Source organism: Aquila chrysaetos, chromosome 17 (assembly GCF_900496995.4).
Source record: "Aquila chrysaetos chrysaetos chromosome 17, bAquChr1.4, whole genome shotgun sequence".
Taxonomy (NCBI): Eukaryota; Metazoa; Chordata; class Aves; order Accipitriformes; family Accipitridae; genus Aquila; species Aquila chrysaetos.
In genome coordinates, this window is record NC_044020.1 from 5,802,189 (window position 1) to 5,823,948 (window position 21,760).

General features: G+C 38.4%; 2 protein-coding genes across 9 annotated transcripts in view; one reads left to right on the forward strand and one right to left on the reverse strand.

The window, feature by feature from the left end:
• The window catches only part of APPL2 (adaptor protein, phosphotyrosine interacting with PH domain and leucine zipper 2), a 39,904-nt gene extending 30,637 nt beyond the window's left edge, over positions 1 to 9,267 (forward strand). For 3 of the 4 annotated variants that reach the window (XM_041118228.1, XM_041118229.1, XM_030041516.2), the window contains 11 exons: positions 1,095 to 1,283; positions 1,601 to 1,643; positions 1,723 to 1,779; positions 1,894 to 1,982; positions 3,609 to 3,761; positions 3,877 to 3,926; positions 5,378 to 5,552; positions 6,240 to 6,276; positions 6,406 to 6,546; positions 7,250 to 7,297; positions 8,149 to 9,267. In XM_041118228.1, coding sequence (XP_040974162.1) covers positions 1,095 to 1,283; positions 1,601 to 1,643; positions 1,723 to 1,779; positions 1,894 to 1,982; positions 3,609 to 3,761; positions 3,877 to 3,926; positions 5,378 to 5,552; positions 6,240 to 6,276; positions 6,406 to 6,546; positions 7,250 to 7,297; positions 8,149 to 8,277 — 1,111 coding nt within the window. In that variant the 3' untranslated portion in view covers positions 8,278 to 9,267. Of the gene's footprint in view, positions 1 to 1,094; positions 1,284 to 1,600; positions 1,644 to 1,722; positions 1,780 to 1,893; positions 1,983 to 3,608; positions 3,762 to 3,876; positions 3,927 to 4,455; positions 4,625 to 5,377; positions 5,553 to 6,239; positions 6,277 to 6,405; positions 6,547 to 7,249; positions 7,298 to 8,148 lie in introns of those variants that run through there. The other variant, XR_005930779.1, reaches the window with a different exon arrangement.
• Positions 9,268 to 9,766: 499 nt separating this feature from the next.
• Positions 9,767 to 21,760, reverse strand: part of WASHC4 (WASH complex subunit 4) — a 42,634-nt gene continuing 30,640 nt past the window's right edge. For 3 of the 5 annotated variants that reach the window (XM_030041514.2, XM_030041511.2, XM_030041515.1), the window contains 9 exons: positions 20,573 to 20,707; positions 19,712 to 19,820; positions 18,942 to 19,008; positions 18,169 to 18,255; positions 17,488 to 17,635; positions 16,056 to 16,152; positions 15,378 to 15,574; positions 14,311 to 14,410; positions 9,767 to 13,031 (listed from right to left, as the gene is read on the reverse strand). In XM_030041514.2, the coding sequence (XP_029897374.1) occupies positions 12,964 to 13,031; positions 14,311 to 14,410; positions 15,378 to 15,574; positions 16,056 to 16,152; positions 17,488 to 17,635; positions 18,169 to 18,255; positions 18,942 to 19,008; positions 19,712 to 19,820; positions 20,573 to 20,707 (1,008 nt within the window). In that variant the 3' untranslated portion in view covers positions 9,767 to 12,963. The remainder of the gene's footprint in view (positions 13,032 to 14,310; positions 14,411 to 15,377; positions 15,575 to 16,055; positions 16,153 to 17,487; positions 17,636 to 18,168; positions 18,256 to 18,941; positions 19,009 to 19,711; positions 19,821 to 20,572; positions 20,708 to 21,760) is intronic. The other 2 variants (XM_030041512.2, XM_030041513.2) reach the window with 2 other exon arrangements.

The following is a 21,760-nucleotide window of genomic DNA, read 5'->3' on the forward strand; positions in this document are numbered from 1 at the left end:
CTACTCTCAAGTTTGTTTAGTTGCTGACTAGTGGGTACTTTTTTTTTTACTTTTAAGGTCATAAAGACTCCTCAGGTAATGATGTTTGAGGCCCCTGAATCACTGTGGTAGCTGTACTTTTCAGCTCCTAAGTATCTCTGTCATCTTTGGAAATGTGTTTGAGAGGCCTAAACTAAATTAGAGGCATCTGAGACTCTTTTCCTGAAAACAGAAGTTTACTTCTGTTTGAATTCACTTACAGGGATGATTTCCTGCATTCAAGTGGCTAAAAATTAGAAATTGATAGGTCTGGGTTCAGATTGTTCCCAGTTCTTAGGACTAAAGAAGACATAGTGTTTAAAAAAATAAACAGCTATATTTTGTAGTTAATATGTGTTTTCATAAACGACCTCCTTTACTGTCCATAAAGCTTTTATTTATTGTATAAGTGTGTAACTTTGAATGTATACCATACATAGAGTTACCTCTGCAGATTTTTCCAAATAAAATCTTTCATCAGCTTCTGCAGGAGGAGCTATGTATATTGGTGGCATATAGTAACCCTGTTTATGTGATTGATTAAATATCAGTTTATTTCTATTTGACTAATAATTTTTTTTTTGTGAGTGGACATTTATTAATTTCTCAGAGCATTCTAAGAGCTGGATTACAATATAATAGGACTCCATAGCTAGGGAGAAGATGGACTCTGAGATACTACTTGCAGAAGATGCTTTTTTTTAATGATTCTTTGTGCTGAAATTGCTCATGCTGCTCTTCAGCTTGAAAATACTTTTTTTTTTTTTTAATCCAGCTTAATAGTATTTCATGTCAGTTAATACCAATAATTTTTTTATTCCTTAAATAGGAGATACTGCAGAGAATGTTTTTAACTTGGGATGTTTGGAATTAGTTTAATTCTTCAGCTTTCATTAAAGATTAGTCTCTGCTAAGAGTAGGTGCTGCTTTTACTTCTTAACAGAGACTTATCATAAAAAAAATTCCAGGGCTGAACATAAAGTTGAGATTAGCATCAGGATATGTTTGCACTTTCATATATGTTCAGAGTCATTTCTAAATAGTAATGAGTCTTTATCACTGCATCTTCTCTTTAGTAAAACAGGTCTGGTGACTACAACTTGGGAAAGGCTGTATTTCTTCACTCAAGGTGGCAACTTGATGTGTCAGCCAAGGGGAGCAGTAGCTGGAGGATTGATTCAGGACCTGGACAACTGCTCTGTTATGGCTGTAGACTGTGAAGACAGAAGATACTGCTTTCAGATCACTACTCCTACAGGCAAAGCGTATGTGACAGGTTTTATTTGAGGACAGTCAGTCACACCTACCCTTTCAGATGCTGTTTCATGTAAAACATGCTTGCTATAATAGTAAGCCTTTTGGGTTTCCAGAAGGGTGTTTCCAAATTAAAAGCATATTCCTTCCCATCCTCCCCCACAACTGCCTGAACAGCACATGCAGTATCCTTTAGCTACAGCTTATTTGTGATTTTTGTTCCTTTGATGGTTAATAGTTACAAAGCTTGGTGATGTTATTATAAGGCCTGGAGTCAAACAGTCCTGGTGTCCACTGTTAGCACTCATACACTATGTTTATGTTTTAGGGGTATAACCCTTCAAGCAGAAAGCAAGAAAGAATACGAGGAGGTAAAAATACTTTCTTAATGCTGTTATTCTTGTATACAAATGAGCTCGAAGAGTTCAATTGCATTTTTTTCCCTTCCAGTGGATATGTGCCATCAACAACATCTCCAGACAGATCTATCTCACTGACAATCCAGAGGTGGGAGCTTGTTTCCATCTTTCAGTCCATTCCTTCCAACTTGCTTTCCCATTGTTCTTTACATGGCAACGTAAAGTACGTGTGTAAAAGAGCTGTTTGGTCTTGTTTTCACAGGCAGCTGCAATCAAGTTAAATCAGACAGCCCTACAAGCAGTGACTCCCATTACCAGCTTTGGGAAAAAACATGAAGTTCACCACCCCAGGTAACAGTCTCACTTGCACAGACTAGAGACTCTGTGCTCAGTCACGCTCTTTTTATGGGGCGTCACCCAGGAGAAGGCCCTGTCTAGGCCCTGGCTTTACAAGCCTGTGCGTTCCAGCAAATTCCTCTACTTCTCATGTTTCCTACTGAAAGCCGTAAGAGATGCTAAGTGTTGAGGGTAGTGCTTATTGCTCCACATCACAGGTTTGAAGCTTCTTGTGGTTGCCATTGGGATTTTGCTGTTTCTTCAGAAACAAACGCAATGCTTTACTTGTAAGTGCTTTGCTGTAAGGGAATGATTTGTAATGTAGGTAATACAGCGGAGTCCCCAGTATACATTGAAGTAAGTATATTCTTGCATATTACCTCAAGCAGTTCCTGTCATTCTGTCACAGGAATATGCCTTACACAGCTGTCAGAATAATTACTATGGTTCTCTTGTGCTCATCCAGGTCAATCAATAAAGCTCCCCTCCTTCAAAAACTGTTAATAATGCTTTAGGATAGGCTTATATTCAAAATACATATTCTGTGTATCATTTCTTTGTGTCCGCATGATCCTATCATCTTGCTCAGTGGGAGTTCTTCAGACTTCATCAGAGTTGGATTTCAAGCCCAGTGGTGGACTGAAATCCTGCTTTCAGAAACAGTGTGATAAATAAAATAGGGCAAGTTTGTGTCACACTGACTTCAACATGAAGAGACTTCTCTGCTAGTTTTGTCAGAAAATTCTAAATTTTTACTCAGATACTTACTTCTAGAAATCCAAACCTTTTCCAGATCTTCTGCCTCTCAGGCTAGTGCCTTTGCTATGATTTATGATTCCCTTTATTATGATTGCTTACAGATTCCAAAGATTCCCTATAGCCATGGAGAATGCCAGTCAATGTCTTTCTAATTTTATTCACAGTACAGCTGTTTTGCTTTGAGTAGAGATTTATAAATAGAAGAGTATTGCCAGCTATTTCACTGGCCAAAGGAAATAGCTATTTCTTTGACAATTAATCTCCCAAGTCACTCTTACATCTGTGTGCAACCAGAAAACTTTCTAGAAATAGAAGGATGCTGCTAATAAACCCAGTGTACCATGTGTAGTGATGTGTATTGTTATGACTTCTGTAGCTGTGGGAAACTTAGAATTTCATTCGCTTTCAGAAAAGGTGCAGGAAGAAATCTGACCCAGTGTGTAATGCTGCTTCTTAACTATCACATTGTAACAAGCCCGTGGCCAAGTAAGGTCTTAAAAAGATGTCAGGACTGCCATTTACACCTGTAGCCACAAGTCCAGGTCTCTGCTATTTGAACTGATAATGGGGATGTACATACAGCAGCTAGAGGGGAGGGAGGCAAACAGCAACCTATTGCTGAAAGCCTGCCCACACTCAGAGCTGGTCTGTGTTCAGGTGTAATGTACCAGCATTTACTTTTTCCCTAATTAATTTCAGGTACAAAAAAATAAAATGGAGATTTTATTAGAGTCCTCAGTAACAGGTAAATAGGAAAATACTCATGTTTATGTATAGTGATTCAATCCCACTTTGGGTTTTTGAATAATCTTGTCCCCCTTCCAGAGCAAAGACAAGGTGTCATTGATTGATTGAAACATTTTTTTTCCATTTTCACTTTAGCCAGAATGTAAGGAATATGGAAAATGATAAAATAATTCCCAGTGAATCAGCTGGAATTCAAGACTCCACACAACTCATTGCTCCTGGAACACCAATTCAGTTTGATATTGTACTGCCTGCCACAGAATTCCTGGACCAGAACAGAGGTGGCAGGTATGACCAGAGACAGTGATCGATCACTTTGAGTGATTTCAGGGGACAGAAACAGGTATTGCAGCGTGTGTGTGGTGACTGGAATCCATAATTAGTTTTTATTCTTATTTCATAGGCGTGCAAACCCATTTGGGGAGTCTGAAGACAGCAGTAAAGATGAGGAAGGTCAGTGCTTCATTTTTCCAGACAAAATTAGTCATGATTTTAGGCCTAATTCAGCTGTGAGCTATCCAGTGTCTCTTAATGAAAGCACCTGACACCATGGAGCAGCGGTAACAGGCCCATAGTACAGTTGAAGGTAGTTACCTTTCAGAAGCCAGTCTTTTAAACATCTCTACCTGTGAAAAGAAACACCTTTTTCCTTGACAGTCCAAGCTGTGTTCCAGTTTAGGTTTATTTCAAATGTTTAAAGGCAAAAAGATTTGGTTTGCTTGGGTTTTGTCTTTAATTTTTCTTTTTTTTTTTTTTTTTTTTTTTTTAAAAAGTAGCTGTTGACTTCTTTAGAAAGGGTTTGATGGGACTGTATTATAATTCTGCCTCAAGTTTGAGGCTGCGTAGTAGCCATTTCTTACCCATGTGTACTCTGAAATCCACAATCTAAATCTCACAGAGGCCCAGGATATAGCTAGCTGCAGCAATCCGTCTCTTTCAGCAAACGGAGTTTCTTACTGCTGCCTCCTTTCCCTCCTCCCAGTGACATGCCACCAAAAGACCTGCCTCTACCAGCACACGCAGGGGTCAGACCCTGGCTGTTCTCTTCTGCTGTGCCAGCTAAAACCGCTGTCTGGAACCCACAGCCCCTGTCAGGAAACTACTCGTAGAAACAAAGCAGAACCTACTGGTCTGAACACTCTCACTCGCAGGTGCCGTCCCATTGCAGCACGCAGAGAGCGAGCACACTGCTTAAGTGACTGCCCTGCGTCTCCGGCTGCACAAGCGGATCTGCGTAGCTCAGCTCAAGCTGATGCTTAACGCTCTCTGTGGTCTCTTGTGCAATGTAGACACAGCTGTTGTGGCCTTTGAACAGTCATGTTCAGCAGGAGTCATCCTGCTTTACCTTGCTCACCACCAACCGTAAACGGAGCCTGATCAAATGATGGCTGCTTAGTTGTAAACAGGAGCCTTACGGTAATAGTCAATGAGCAAGGAAGGATTTAATGAAAATCTCATTGGAACCAGCTGCATGGAAGGTCAGAAGGACATAGAAGAACGTGAGCAATGTACAAGGCTTAAAGATAAGAGTTAATTTGGTGGAAGCCAAGGCTTGTGCACAATCATAAATTTATCACAGTTTAAGTGCACCTGATAACGAGATGGACAAGTGCATTTTACTAGCTAATCAAATAAGGCATAAAGGACCAGTTACACTTTTAAAGCTGCCAAGCAACCGTGATTTCCACGCCCTGCCCCCTCCCCGCTAGCTGCCAGCACCAGCACTGTTTAAAACTGGGTCAGAGCACTGCCTGGCTCATAGCAGGAAGTCACTACTCACAACAGTCACCACCCGCAGGTTTACTGTTGAATTTCCAAAGTGAAAAAAATAATTTCATTGATAACTTCAGCTACTGGAAAATTGGAGTAGCACAGTGAAGGAAGTCATGCCTTTTATCTTCCAGATTCACTTTTGCAGCAGATGTTTGTAGTTCGGTTTTTAGGATCTATGGCTGTTCAGTCAGATGAAACAAGTGAGGTGATTTATGAAGCTATGAGACAAGTGTTAGCTGCTCGTGCCATTCACAACATATTCCGTATGACTGAATCCCATCTCATGGTCACCAGCAAGAACTTGAGGTACTGTAAAACCTTGAACTTGTCACATTCTGTTCTCTTTGTGCAACTTGTGATTAGTAAAGTATTTTTGGTTTTGTTTTTCCAAGAAATACACCTTTTGAGGGAGCAAGATCCTGAGATTCACTTTAGTTAGTAAAAATGTCTCTTTTCGTACTCTGTAGTATGTAGAAATCATCCTCCTAAGTTGTAAGAACATCCTACCAAAATTTAGGGGATGCAGTGGGGCTATAAGGGCCTGCAAAGATACAGAAAAAGATAGAAAAAAACCCACATTGGAATATTCTCTGTCCTTACATGTAGTAACAGCAAGAGAGCTATTGCTCTCCTGTTGTCAGTACTGTCACTGTAGAATATGTTGATACAAGACATTCACGTCAGCTGGAGTGCGTTTTATGTCCTTGTGCATATTAGTGTGTTAGCCCGCACACTCGGGACGCTTACCAGATCAGTGATTCAGAAAGATACTACGACCTGTATGTGTCAGGTGGCCGAGAGTCAGGGTCTAGAGTTGAAACTTGCCATCAACTGACTTGAAATCAGAGATAAAGCATTCGATTCGGTGCAGATGTTTCCTCATCTGTAAAATTGCTATAGTGATTGCCTTACTGTTATAAAGCACCCTGAAATTACTAAGAATCACTCTAAAATAATTTACTTTCTTTTTTTTCCCCCTACACATAATTGCAGGTTAATAGATCCTCAAACACAAGTTACACGAACAAGTGTAAGTAACTTTTGTTTAGAATTTGGTTTTCTACCACAGCATTGAATACTCAGTGACATGAACTTGAGCTCTTGACCAAGCTAACCAAATTCTGGTTAAAAAAATAAATTCTTTGTTATACTCTTCCAGTTTGAACTTGCCACTGTGACACAGTTTGCTGCTCATCAGGATAATAGGCGACTGATTGGCTTTGTGGTCCATCTCAGCGAGACTCTGGGAGAAGAATCCATGAGCGCATATATTTTTGAGAGCAACACAGAAGGGGAAAAGGTTTGCATAACACTTAATAAAATACTTTATTTAGAAAACAGGTCTTAGGCTTCTTGGCTTGCACATCTGGGAAGCAGGGCTATAGAAGCAAGAGCAGCTCAATTTCTTGCCAGGAAAACATGCCTTAACATTCAAGCCTTTGATGGCTTATGTCTAAAAAGGACGAAATTTATAGATAATGCAGCAGCATGTGCAGCGAGGAGGAAAGGATGCAATTGCTTATACCAATGTTAAGAGAGAGGGGAAAGTGTGTGTGTCTGGCACCAGCACCAACAAAAATCAGTGTCAGCCACATTGAGATGTACATCGATAAAGCTTTCAAAGACAAGACAGCCATCCTGTGTTAACGCTGCTGGGTGCTTGCTGCATATGATAATAACAGATTATTAGAAATAAGAAATGTGCTGGAGAATTTCTGTCTTAAAACACTAAAACTCTTACATGCACTGGAAAATATCCCCCAGGTTTGGCAGTTAAGTTTGATGAATAAAACTAACGGAGTGCAAAGATTTACCAGCCTAAGTGAGTTCTGAAGCAGAACCTAAGGCAGTTTTATTTTTATGTAGTTAGCATAGTGAATTGGTATTCCACCGCTGCTTTTAGACCTGTATTTAAGTTTGCATTGACACTTCTGTGTTTTAGTCCCAGTTAAGGAACAAAAAACCAAACCAAACCTGAACTTTACATATATTTCTTTTTTTAGATTTGCTATGCCATTAGCTTAGGAAAGGAAATCATTGAGGCACAGAAGGTAAGTTTGTGTCATTCCCCATGTCTGTGTTGTGATACATCATACTCTGCTTTTGGTTGCACCATCCAGGTACCTCTGCTGGGCCTAAGAAAAAAGAACTGCTATTTCTCCTAATGACAAAGTTTGGCAGACGTTATTTAACGCAGCCCTGCGGTAGTTCATGCAAAAATAAACTCAGTTGGACTTTGCAGTAGCTTGATTTCAGCTAAAATTTGCCACCGTAATCAAATTCAGAACTGTACAAATCTAGTAGTTCACGTTTGAAAGGAAGCTGTGAGCAAAGTTTTAAAAAAAACCCAAACAAACTCTTTGGGATGATGTGTAAGTTACACACATGGCTGTTTCACTTTTAGAAACTCATATTCCTTCCTCCCTTAGGGATGAAAAACACACAGTGTTTTTCTACTTAAAACGAATGGCAAAGTTTATCAGTATCACATCTTTATACAGATACGTTAATATATGTTCTATATTGTTGCTGCTAAGATTTCAGAACAAGTTGGGGGAATGAGCTTTTAGTTGCAGGCAATAAGCACAGGTATAATAAATAATTTATTTACACAGTTATTTTTCTCCTTGTTTTTCAGTAATTTTATCAATACCAGATAAGAACAGCAAAATAAAGGCTCAAAATTAATTACTTTTTTTTTTCTTATATACCTAAGGGTTGGTTTTACTGCACCAAAAGGGATTATTTATGTTTCAAACCTTTAGACTAAAGATTGTCATTAAAAAAAAAAAATTAAAAAAAAAAAAAAAACATTGCAAAGCCTTAACAAGAAGTACTGGGAAAACAGTGTGCTCTTCCAAGATTGTTGCTGCCTGCTGAACTCTCGTTTGTTTTTCTTCAGGACCCAGAAGCATTAGCTCAGCTAATGAAGTCTGTGCCATTAACAAACGATGGAAAGTTCATGCTTCTGAACGATCAGTCAGAAGAGGATGGAACCATACATGAAGAAGGGGAGGAGTCAGAAGCATAAAAAGCTCCTGTCGTTTCCTGCAGCCCATATGGGAGCAGGAAAAGCAGGGAGCTGTTTTGCAAGAATCTCTGGTTTTCAGTCATCTGCGTGCACACGAGGCCAGCTTCTGTCCTCCTGCTAGGGAGAGCGTGGTGTCCTTCCAGTGGAGCTTCCTCTGGCTGTACAATGGAACAACAGCAGGGCTTGACCTTTGAGGCTTTTTGCATTTGTGACTGTCAGGCGTAGGTCTGTCTGGGAAGCTGACAATCTCCGGGAATGCTTCAGCATTAGCCCCTTGCTGCTGGTAGTTAGGACAGCACAGCTCTCAGCCACAAAGGGTTAATCTCACTTCTTCAGATTTACATGGCCAGCAGGCTACAATTCCACTGACATTAGTGCAAGCTGTAAGCTGGCAGCTCCTTTAACAAATATCAGGCCTCAAATTTCCTGCCGTAGTCAGTTTTCATAGTTTGCATGATTATGTGCATCTGAATGAAGGTTAAAAATGCACTATTTACTTTATTTTCAGATGAAGTTATTTTTAGTCTAGTTTTAAGTGTAACAAGATTTATCTTTTGTGCTAGCCTATTTACAAAACAATTTGTTAAACACTAAATTTTTCCTATTAATATAATCTATTTTTATATTGCATCTAGAATAAGCTTACAAAACAAATCTAAGTGCCTACTCGTACCTTCATGGGGACCGCAGTCACATGTTCTGTAATTAAATAATGGACATAATGTACCCCTTGATTTATTATTCTAAATACCACTGACATGCAAACATCAGAAGTAGTCAACAAATGTGGCATGTTAGTCCTGTGCAGTTTTTATATGGTTAGGTTTCTTAAAAGTTAAGTTGCCAGAGATGATAATTGTAGGACAAATAAGTACTTTTGTAATAAGAATTCTTTGTATTTTTAACATTATGGTGACATGCAACAGCTGAAACTACCAGCAATCTTTGGTTTTAAGAAACTGAGCAATAAAAAGCTAGATTATAAGTCTACAATGTATTGACTAGTCTCATAGTACCCTCCTAAAATGAGACACTAGCTATATTTGGCTAATAAGTTTAGATTTTTTCCCCCTCCAGTTTAACCTGAAAACATGAAACTATACTTTGCAAGAACAAACAAAAATAAACAATATAAACAGTAGTTGGGGGGGGCTATAATCTGTGGCATAGTTTGTATTAATCAAGGCAAGGTACTTTGAACAAGTGTGGCTGAAATTCCTCAAACTTGTAATTTAACTCTTCTCAATCACTTACTAGGAAACTAGATTTTCTGTAAGCAGAATCTGTGCTACAGCACCTGAAAGATCCCCGTTCGCAAGTGTTTGACATGGAATAAATTCAGTTTAGCTGGTTATTGAATGTTTAAAAGAACCATGGAAGAAAACTGTTAGTAAACTGACACAAAAACTTCTTCATAAATAAAAGTTGAAGTTGTCTTATCAAAAAAAATGAACACCTGGTAAACTGATGTTACTGAAGACAGTAAGAATAAGGTTCTCAAAACTGCATTTATTAACACAGGTTTATGTACATAATGTTCTCTACTCACAAACCAAAGAGACCGAGGTAACAAAATACCCTTTTGTACAATGAGTTAGGAAACATTAAGTGTTACATTTGGTCCTTTGTACCTGAGAAGCTGAAAACAGCTGTTGTTGATGGACATCAGATGAAAACTCAAATTTACTTCTGATTACACACCACATTAGGACTTCCAGAACCTGCCCTTCAGCACCAGCCCTTCATTCCCCAGTCAAGCACAGACCAGTTGGGTGCTGCTGGGGCCATCGCTTACACCAGTCAGGCTCAGCTGCGCTCTGCTCCCCCTAACCCCGATGCTGCACAGAGGAAGGGCAGGGCAGCCCCTGCCTCCACGGGCACAGCACCATGGCAGAAGCAGGCTGCAAGACCTCTGGGAGAGCAGCTGCTACTGCTTCCACGTGTGACAGCCTCGTCACAAGGCTGGACACGCAAGGGCAATGGTGACAGCTGCCTTCTCAGGGAGAGAGACTGGCCTTCAGCCTGTCCTGCCCCTGTCTTGAAGGAAAATAAACAAGAGATCTGTTTTCTGTCCCTGCAGCAAACTCCTCATCCTCACTTTCCTTTTATCACCTCTGGGAATTTTGAGTGAGCATGGTCGGTTTAGTTTGGGGGATTTTTTGTTTTAGCTCTATCATCTCATCTCCAGAAAAACCCATTAGGGTCCATGGTGTTCCTATAATCGAAATAGAAGGGCAAAAGCAATGAAAATAGTAGTAGCACCACAGCAAGAATTTTGCACCTCTTGCAGATCCTTGTGGGGGGAAAAAAGGATTTAATGTGACTATCACTGAGGCGTGTGTGACATCCAAATCCAGAACCCGCCTTCTATGTCAGATGAGAAAAGTTTTCTGCATGTATATGCTGCTACATGACAAAGAGAAGGAAATATAAACTACAATCCTGTATTTTAGCAAGAATAGCTGTTATCACTGTACATATTTGTGTACATGTGTATATTTTTCCCACAAAGTATACATTCAGGTCTCCCAGATTAAACAGGGTTCTATAAAAACAGGTTTATATCTTTCCTGTAGACTTCCCATCACCAGAACCACAGGAATTTGTTAACCACCATACATTAAGAAAATGCGCAGTTCAATTTATGATCAGCTGCAAAGTATTACCTATCCAAGATAGTGTCTTTCCAAAAAAAACAGAAGGGAAAATACAAGTGCAGATTTTACTAGAGCACAGGTCATGCCTTGGCTGTACGTAGCTACCGAGCAAGTCCATCCTGGGGGAAACGGAACACCATCTACACGTGATTCTGCAGTTGCTGGGGAAGAAGGAAACGTGGTTCTTGGCCACTCCAAGCCAAGGATTTACGTGACTTCAGATGAGATAATATGGAAATACGTACACTGCAAGTGCAACAGCATGGAAATTAGCAGCAGCAGCAAGAATGCTGATCTCAGCGGTGCTACTGAGTGTTCAGTGCCAGCACAACTTGGTCAAAAAAGGAAGTGTACACAAATTACAAAAAAAACCCAAACTGTATCAAAATAAAAAAGCAAAAATACAAATCAAGTAATGCAGCATTCTTTAGGGCAGTCTCTGCAGTTGCAATGAATTAAAAATAAAAACTTTAATGAGCCCAGCTGATTTAAACAGTCCATGAAGCTTCTGTGTCATGTTTTCAGAACCAACGAAAGGACTTTCATACCAGTCTGGTCTTTCCAGCTGCAACAAAACATTTGTCCTAGCTTTCTGAATGTTGAAGTGACTGGCAGGAAAGGGCAAAGCAGAAGTAGGTCAGGAGTTGTCTTAACCAGCGACCCAAGGGTGGGTGGAACAATTTGAACCATTAAAACATTGTCTTTTTTATAATTAGAAGAGATGAAAGAAGCTGGCAAGTACAGTCTAAAAATATAGCTAAGAGTGCCAAAAAAAACCCCCAAAAAGTAATTCTCAGTTGGACTGACTGGAATAGTTTATTCTAGTTAGTAAGTCCTACAAGTGTTTTATGTTCTGGGAGATTAAACACAACTATATCTTTTAATGAAAGTGGTGTTTACTTTTAAGCCAAGTCTAGCTACTTAAGTTAGAAATCTGAGTAACTCTTGCACAATCTAGAACCTCTACTTGCAGGCATTAACAGATGTTGTATTTATACAGAGTTCTCACAGTGTTCAGCAGCTTCTGAAGCCTGCAGTGCAATTACTGTTAATAATCAGGCATGTAAGACTGTATGAACAACACAGACGGTACAACAGACCTACAAAGGCTAGGAAATACAGAATTGAGGCTGAAACTTGCAATTAGGCACAACATATTCATGAAGTGTAAGATCACTTAATAGTTACAGACACCCATCACACAGTGTCTGGTCATAAAAGGAAGAGCTGATTGTGGTTCTGTCTTGGCTGTGGATTTCCTTACTTCTGTAGATGCAAATCAGACCTTCGGTATGAAATGAGAAGTAATTTATTATGTTAACTCTTCTGGTTTTCCCATTCTCTGATATGGGGGGAAAAAACAGCAGGGGAAAATAAATGCCTGACAGGATCCCAAGTTCCCACAGCGCAAATAATATCTATAGGAATAATAAGGGTTCGTGGAATAAAACATTAATAACGATTTCCATTTTGTGTAATAGCTTGAACATACACTCACAACATACACTGTTATACCTCCAGTGTAATCTGTGACTGCATTAAATACAACAGGACTGCGTAAAAACAAGTCTGAATTACTTTTTTGGACAACAGATACACACAATATCTTGATTCACTTTTTTCTGGTTGAAGAGGTGCAACAGTTCAAATCTTAGACCAATGGCCTATGAGTCTTTTTTTCTTAATGCCATGTTAGAGATGCAAGAATGCATCTAAAAATTAGTAACATTTTTTTTCATCTGCACATCTGTACTTTAAAATAACTACCTCCAAGGTCAACATTTTAGATAATTATTTTCAATCTAAAGAAAGTGCTGTAAATAATGCAGACTCCTGAAAAATAGGAGTTTCTACAGGAAATATAGACAAACACTGACCTAGCCTCACTGGATGCTAGCATACTACTGTACATTTTCTGTTGGGTTTAACAGAGCAAGTAAATCTAGAGCTTTTACCCCTACAGAGTGTTACTGGTAATGACAAGAACATGAATTATTTGAGTATGTAATCATCACCCGTACCAGCCATATCATTTCACAACAGGATCTGCAGGCGTAGAGTTGGCCAGATCTCCATTGCTTGCTTTAACAGATTCTTCTACAAAAATAAAGACATGGATCATGTTTAATATTTTATTCAGGGCAGTAAAACCAAAAGTGTTAGCATATGTATTATGCTGATGTCATAACACACTTGATACATTATACCGTGGTCAGCATATGCAAACTGACCTTCCAGCACAAAGGGTCCTGGCCCTATGACAAAATCTGTATTTGGGGCGAAAGGTTTCTTCAATCAGTAGAACTCGTGTAAAGATTACATATACACGCTAACACATTTTGCAGAGTCCAAGTCCAAATATTACAGTAGAAGGCAGAGATACTACCACGTTCAAAACCTTTCACTCTGGTATGCATTTCAAGCTTTTCTCACCACAAAACACATTGTTCAGGGAACTGAACACATATCACAACAGTGATTATTTAACCTAAAATATAATTAAGTAACTGATGTTCTGCAGAATGCTCTCCTAGAACTGTGTTCCTAGTGCAGAAGAAAACTGATCTTTGGCTCCAATGACTGTAATCTCACAGGTCGCTTGTGCCTTTGTCAGAACCACAGTGGAAAATTATTTACCAATTCCATTGTTAATATACTGCTACCTGAGTTTAAGTAACTTCTGACTGAACTGCACTTCTGTATCTTAATCCTTGGGAGCACTCTCATTTCTTTGAAAAGAACTTTCCCATACCCAAGAGAATCTTCCAGAATTCATGAGGGAGAATATATAAGCATGAATATAAAGCACAAAATACCCATGTTACCTAGTCAAGAGACCATACCACAAATTAAGATCCTACCCTTTGAATATAATTCAATAGTAGACCAAAACATATCATAAACATCTGAAAGTCACCTGTAGTATCTGCATCGTCTGCCTACATAAGTTGAAAAACAGCTGGTAAACAACAGGTGAAAACCACCAGTTTATTTCACACCAGCTAAGGTTGTGCAGAAGAGGCCATCATTGTCAAAACTGGTAATTGAGAGGGCAAGTATGATGCTGAAGTTACTGAATTTAATATTACTGCAAGTATGCAATTCTCCCCGTCCCAGATTTTTGGGGGTTGGTTGACTTTTTTGGTCCATCCCCCTGTCCCCCTGAAGCCCAGTTTGAAATTCACCCATTCCAAAGAAGGCCTCTGTGAGCTGTTCTGGACTCCTCAATCACCTTTGACCTCATAAAACTCTTTCTGGAATACTGAAATCAACCCACTAGCAAGAAAGCAGCTATGGAAAAAAGAAAAAAACACCTTTGCCTACTAAGGCACACCCTCTCATGAGCCAAAATGTTCTACGTATAGCATTCACCCACCTTCTTTTTCTTTCTTTTCCTGGTTTTCTTCTGCTGCAGTTTTATCTGCTCTGAAAAAAATTCTTGCGCTACTTAATGAGAAATAAAGGAGTTCAAATTCCTAAGGGAAAAGATACAGAAAAGGAGCATCAGTGTTTCACAAGAATAAATTTGTAGACAGATATAAACGGGATCTTTCAGAAGCATCTAAAAGGCAACTACATTTCAGTATCTAAATCACTTAAATGCTTTTGAAAAAATCTTCCTCCATTCATATCTTGTTCACATGCATTTTACAAAGCAAACATCAGCCAAAAACTTTAAAGGGTAATTTAAGTAAAGCAGCATCAGTGCAATAAATCTGTCGCTAATCTACTGAGGCTGAAAATGAGGTTTGTAGCAGCAGTGAGAATTTGGAGCAACTTGCCCATGGAAAATCATGCAAGCCAATAATTTAAGTGACCACAAGCTTGATCAGTTTCTGAACGAGGTTCAGTGATGTGAGGGTTTTTTTTTCTAACAGAGGAGCAAACACAGTGCACACTCATGGGAGTTATGAGGACATACAGAGCTTTATCTATTTCAACAACAGATATGCTTTCCCAGAATATAATCATGGGCTATTAATAAATAGCCAACTACAGATTTGTCCCATAGCCTCCTCAAATCAAGAGCAGGGAGAGAGAGAAAGCATTTACACCACCAATGAAACCTGAACTGCTATGCTTCAAAATTCAAATGCATCTTTCACAGTGTTATGTAAAATCTTTGTTATGAGAAATTTAACCAAAATGTTATTCTCTCCTATTTAACCATTTAGGTTTTAGCTGCATTAGATTTCAAACTCCATGGGACAAAGACTTCCAATCAACCAGGTCAAGCTCCTGCCTCACTCAAATATAACAAACACTTAACAACATCCCCTTCGGATCACACATCTCAAGTCTTTATACTCTTTTTGCATTGCTGCTGTAGACAATGCTCTGTGGTTTTTGCTCTTGATAAGCTCCGTCAGAAAACAGATACCTGAATTGTGATGGGTAAGTGCAGAACTCAATACAGAACAGATAACTAGACCCATGCTATACCTGTAAACAAACTTCCAGTCGCTTGTGTGTAAGGTTCATAGTTTGTAGTAGTTTTTCATCTTGATTAGTGGACTGCACATTCTGTTGCTTAGCTACTGCTCTTATTTCCTTCACATACTTCTCTCTAACAGACTGGAACCAATGCAGAGAATCAAACTCCTGGTACTGATCCAAAAGCTTCAGAATGTAAGCCACACCTATAGCCATTAACAAAACATGTACCAAAGTCAACATGCAATCTGTAAAATGTTTTGTGAATGTCTTTAATGGATCAGCCTAAACTGATAATTCCCACACATAGAAAATTTAAATTGCAATTAATTTACAATTAAATCTAACAGGAAAAAAGTCATAACAAAGAACAAGCTTCCATTTTTTAAAACCTCGCAACTTATCCAAAGACTTGCACACCTTCTCATCTGCTGAGATCTGCAAGCTTTGAAAGAAATTGGGGAGCACCAACACACAACAAAACTGTCTGCTCCCATCTCAGCTATTCCATGCTTAGGAGATTCTGAACACAATAGCCCACAAATCCACTGTGCTGAAGCCAAGACAACCCAAATTTAAATTATGGAATTTTTAACTATGGGAACACACAAAACATAAACAAAACTTTTCCTGCAAATATCCATTGTGTTGGCTTACCCAAAGGCTAGTCAATGTGCTGAAACTTACCCATGGCAAACCCATCATCAGTGAAAGCTGCTCCACTTTTGTTCTTCTTATTCAATTTCTCCTTGCAACTGATCGAATGCTCTACAAAATTGAGGGTCTGAAAGAGTGAAAAGCTGTCTTGGAATCATCAAGAGAGACTCACAAGTTTTAAAAGGTATTTGCATACATGCTGCTACTTATAATTCCACACCCAAAACTATGCTAATCATGTCTCCCTGCATTAGGCATTTTTGCATGAAAACTTGTCCCTTTTCTAGATTTTTTGGGAAGAAAATAAGCTAAGCTTTGGAAAACATTTGCATATGCATAAGTAAAAAAGCCAAAGGTACATCTTCACTGTTCTCATTAGACTATTACTTCGCATTCTCTTGGTGATTACTACAGGTAAACATGTAAACAAGTAAAGGATAATTAAAATAGCCCAGGTTCTGGAAAGCTTAAAGATATTAGTGTTTTAAAGCTAGAGTATGTTACTTCACTCTATTTAGAATACAGTAAAAATATTTCAATAGTCTTACATTTATGATGATGTTGAACAATACATCTAGGTAGTCATATCGAGCGATGGGTATGTGTATACAATAACCACTTGAGACACGGGAACATGTGTACATTAACAACTTCTCAAAACCCTATGACAGTTTCAAAGTTAGCTACACTGAAATGCCCTTTTAAAACCAAAATGGGGGGTATATTCCTGAAACTGTATTTGTCAGAAAAAACTCCACAAAAGGGAAGAAAAAAAAAAGAACAAAATATTTGTCATGAGCCTTTACTTTCCCTCACTTCTATCACCATGACATACCTGTCCTCTCACACTCTTAAGTTCACAGCTCATTGACATTCCAAAATTAGTTTCTAAAATGGGATGTTACACATGAATCTGTTAAGATTGTTTAGGCCTTCCAAGTGAACTGCTTCCCAATGCCCAGAATGCTGCACTCACGTGTGCATCACCAATTCAGTTGGCCTCTTTCTAAACAAAGCTTATTAGCAAAAGCAGGTCCAATTGCAATAGAGAGGGCCCCCATTTTACTGCATTAGAACATGGCATTAAAAGAGCCTAAAGATACCTAATGTGATGCAGAAAGTGCACACACAAGAGCCAAAGAACATGGTTTTAAACTCCCTTCATCCTTGATGTTCCCATTCCTCCTTTTTCATCTTGGCTTCTCCAAATTTGATTCAAACAGGAGAAGTAGTTTTTAAAGTTACCTTTTGAGTGCTAATACATGAATTGATGTAAATAAAGAAAAACATGGCTCTGGACAACTATCAACAAAGCCATGCTCAAAACAATCCCATTCATAATCAGGAAAGAAAGTAGAGTATGGTAGTCAACAGCGTAATACAAAATACGTAAACACAAACCTGATCTGATACTTTTTTTTTTTTTTAAATAAGTACTGATACCCACAATACAAATACTAACCAGTGGGGGAACAATTATATAGAAGTTCCGCAAATGCATATTCTTTGGACTGCGGAACTCAGGAGCAAATACATCCACAAGCATTTTGAAGTACTCTGTTCCTTCTGCAAAGTTACGCGCGAGGTCACCAAGGACAGAGTCCAACTGCCTGCAAAGGATAAGCAATGTGTTACCTGGTTTCTGCTAGAAGTTTCTTTGCTTACTCACCCCTTGGGGTAACAACCCTCTCCACCCTTTTGCTACACTCACAATCCAGTATTCAGACCAGAGTGTCCAAGATTACACCCTAGCTCTACAGCCACCTTGAATCATGTGTCTTGGTTTAATTTTCTCAAAAAAGGTCTATCAATAGGATACTTGCATCTTTTTTTCCTAAGGCCCCGAACATTCTGAAAGGAGACGTCAGGCATGTGGCGAGTAGTTTGTTAGCCTTTAAGTCACAAGGATTTTATCAAGAAACCTGGTTCTAACAGTCTGTTAGTACCAATGTCACTTCGCATTCTTAAAACAACTGCTTCTACTTTCTCTGCTTTAAAGAAGAGCAAGCATTTTTGTATAAAGTCAGTTGAACTGTTAACACACACACAAAAATGCAACTAATAACTGCATTTATAACTTTGAAATTACAACTCTCTCATCCCATTCCTTGCCCGAGACCTCAAAAGCATGATGTTAGGGTACCTTGCTGCTTTTTGTGTTTCTTCCGAGAGTCCTTCTTCTTTCACCAGCTCTTCAAAGTTAACAATATCTTCCAGATCAGGAACAAACCTGAAAACTTACTGTTTGTTAGGATTCTGCTCAACTATGTTCACTGAAGTATCTACCATAATTTATAATTTAGTTAGTCTTCTGGGCTCAAACTACTTACTTGAAGTTATATCATATCTGCCATACCATTCTTATCCAGGCACTATTACAATCACATTATTTGTACTTCTGCTTTTACAGGCTACCATCTCCTCTCTCTAGCACTTGCTGCCCTTGATAACTGTAAGCTTACTATTATTTGCAAGAAAACCAAGTATTTCTTTCTATGTAAAAGTCAGTATGTTTTAATGACCTTATATAAACACAATCATCTATACAGAAAGAAGTATCAAAGAAATGTTTTTTCCAAGTTCTTCAAGGCTTGTATTATTTTTCCTTAATGCACCCTTGAAGTGATTAATGTCAGGAATTACTGACTTAACACCTAACGACTTACATGTACATTCTGTTAACTCTTTTGCAGAGTTTTTCCATAGAATTTGTTTGATTTTTAGTGGTTTATGGAATGATTGTACAGTCCTGAATTCCAGCACTGTTTTTCATAATTCTGCTTCAATGAAGGTCTAAAAAACCAGACCTTTTCAAAATTTATGGGGGATGATTAAGAACCTAGGGAATATCAGCATGAATAGGGAGCAAAGGAATGAGAAGGAACAAACAGAAAAATTAAATATTTGTGGAAGTACCTAATTGCACTACTACAGCAGTGAAGTCCACCAGATCTTATCATTCGTACATAACCCATAGCGTTGCCTTTAAAAACAAGAAAAAACAAGGAAGTAATTTATAATTACTTAAATACATACACACTCTTCATAACTCCTATAAGCTCCGAAGTGTAAATTAAAGTTGCCATATAGCTCTGGCAAAGAAACTGTTCTGAAAGCCAAATTTAAAAAGTTACATTGAACCCTGATATCAAAAGTCCAAGTAGAGAAATAAAACACAAATGCATCATCTAGCAAGGTTGTGTTCACTTTTGTGATAGCATAAGGGCCAAATAGTACAAACTCTTTCCACTGGGCACATTAAACACTTGCAAGTTCAGATCAGTCCTGCACATCTACAGCACCAGTGGCTGAAAATGCCATTGTAATGTCATGCCTCACTCAAAGTTACTTCAGCTGGATATATGGCCATTTTCTGAAATATATGAACTTAAGAGTAATTTTTTTTACTACGAGTGTAATAAAATCTGGATAAAAGTCAGTTCATAACATAAAGAAAAGAACTTAAAAGGAAATGGGGATCTATGCAAGCTGTAGCTATACTTGCAAGGGCCATTTCTGTGTGATTAGATGAGAGTATTTATTTCACATGGGCTACAAGTGAGGTACTTTCCATCTGACTGGAGTTAAATCTAGTTTTAGCCTGAGCTAAAAGTTCAGTTACTAGACAATGAAGATCTCTTCCATTTAATAACATTTATAACATTTTCTTAGATAGCATTTCATACCAATTTGACTTATGAGTTGTCTGAACTGGTCAAGATAGCTCTGGCCATCCGGGGTTATTCCAAGTTTCCTGATGCCACGGTTGAATTTATCTGCTCTTTCAAATGGATACTAGAAAAATATTTTAGAATAATTTGTAAGAATAATTACCTATCTTTAAAAATTTTTTTTTCATCATATCAATACAATTATATTTGCAATGTATTCCTACCTCACATCTACAGCTTGATTTTTTTTTTTTTTTTTATAAATTATACACCTGCCTGTCTATATTAGCTCACAAAAGTCATTTGGCTAAGTCACTTCTGCAGGCTGAGAAGTGAAACAGAAGTGTTACTGTGAACAAGAAAGTAAAAGAAATAAGCACTTGACATACAAAGAAGCTGGCAGTCTATTTTGCTAAATACATTGTCTCTTGCATTTTTGAGAAATCAGTTTTCCAGCATGGAAGATGACACCCCAGTCCCCAAATCTTGACATACTGGAATAAGTGCTACACGTTCACATCATTTTGGATTCAGTTTGAATAACCTTATTATTCAAAACAGAAAACAACTGTTAAGCATGATTTGGACCAGAAGTTTAGAACCTCCAATGGATTATGACTCCATCAAATCATCGTTTTCAGGTAACCAAGAGAATGATTTTAGCCAACCTCATATTTACAGAGCAGCCAGAATGAAACAAAGCCATCCTGAATACAGACATTTATATCACTACATTTTGCTAGGACAAAAGCTGTCACTTTGTCTGAAGATGCACATTTAAATAATAGGAATGTTATAGTTTGGTGCACCTTCAGTCACATGAAAGTAGCACTTCTTTTAGCCAAGTTACTCTCAATCCTTCAAAAATGATTATACCTTGTGATCATTTTGATCCTTGACTTCCCTGAAGAATCTGATGTCTTTGATAAGTCTGGATTTAATATGTTCATCATACATGAACTGGCTAAAAATATAAAACTTTTTCCTCAAAAACTGGTAAGTGAAATTTACCTAGAAGAAAAAAAAAATAGTCAGATCAAGAAAGTTAGCAAAATAACAAGCATATCTAGCAACCCATCTTCAGTAGATTACCAAGTCACTTGTATGTATATGGAAACTTCTACTCAGTTTACTTCCATTTTTTATTCTCAACTTATCTTTTCAATTTCACTGGTTTAAAAGAATAAGGAAAACCCTTCTCCTGGAAGGCCTACTCTCTTCCAGGAAGGGCAGGGGGACCAAGGGACAAGTTAGCTATTTCAGTTCGATGACCTGCCCTACACAGCCATTAGTTTGTGTTTGGAATATCCTGGAACTGTCCTTTTGAAGCAATACAAACATTTTGAAGCTGAAAACGGCAGACAAGCTCAACTTCCTCAGTCAAGTTGTGGAATCTGCATAATCTCCTGACACATCTTTTCACTTCCTCAAAGTTTTGTAAAACACTTCCCCATAAGGCAGAAGCACACTCCCACCCTACGCAACTCAATTACTTCTCATGTCTGCATAAATAACTTTACTCACAGTCAGAAGTGACTAAATCTACAATACCAGGAAATAAAGTAACAGCATTTTTTTGAGTAACTGATGTCCCCATTCTCAGAAGAATAGCGCAAGGGAAGTTACTTCCAATAGTGCAAGAAATCATGAAAACCTTACTTTTCTAATCATTGCTGCTTTTATATAGTGACTGGACAGTGGGTTCAATATTTCAGCAAGTTTGGGGTTTTTTTGGTTTTTTGATAGGGCCAGAAGAATGGGAAAAAGAAAACAGCAAAGAGGTAGAAAGAAGTTGAGCAGCAGATTGGAAAGCACCAACTTGGGAACCACAGTGATAACTTCCTGCTGCAGTAGGCATGCCACAGAAAGTGCCCTTATCTATCTTGCAAAGAGGTAAATGCCTTCGGCTAGTTAAAATGGCCACCTACACTACAGACATTAAAAGCATGGCAGTAAGAAGTCGCAGCCTTCCAATAAATGATCAGAGATCTGTAGCTTTTATTTTGCAGACTGAAAAGCTGAGGATTAGCTTAACAATTACAAGAGGAACTTAAAAAAATTAAC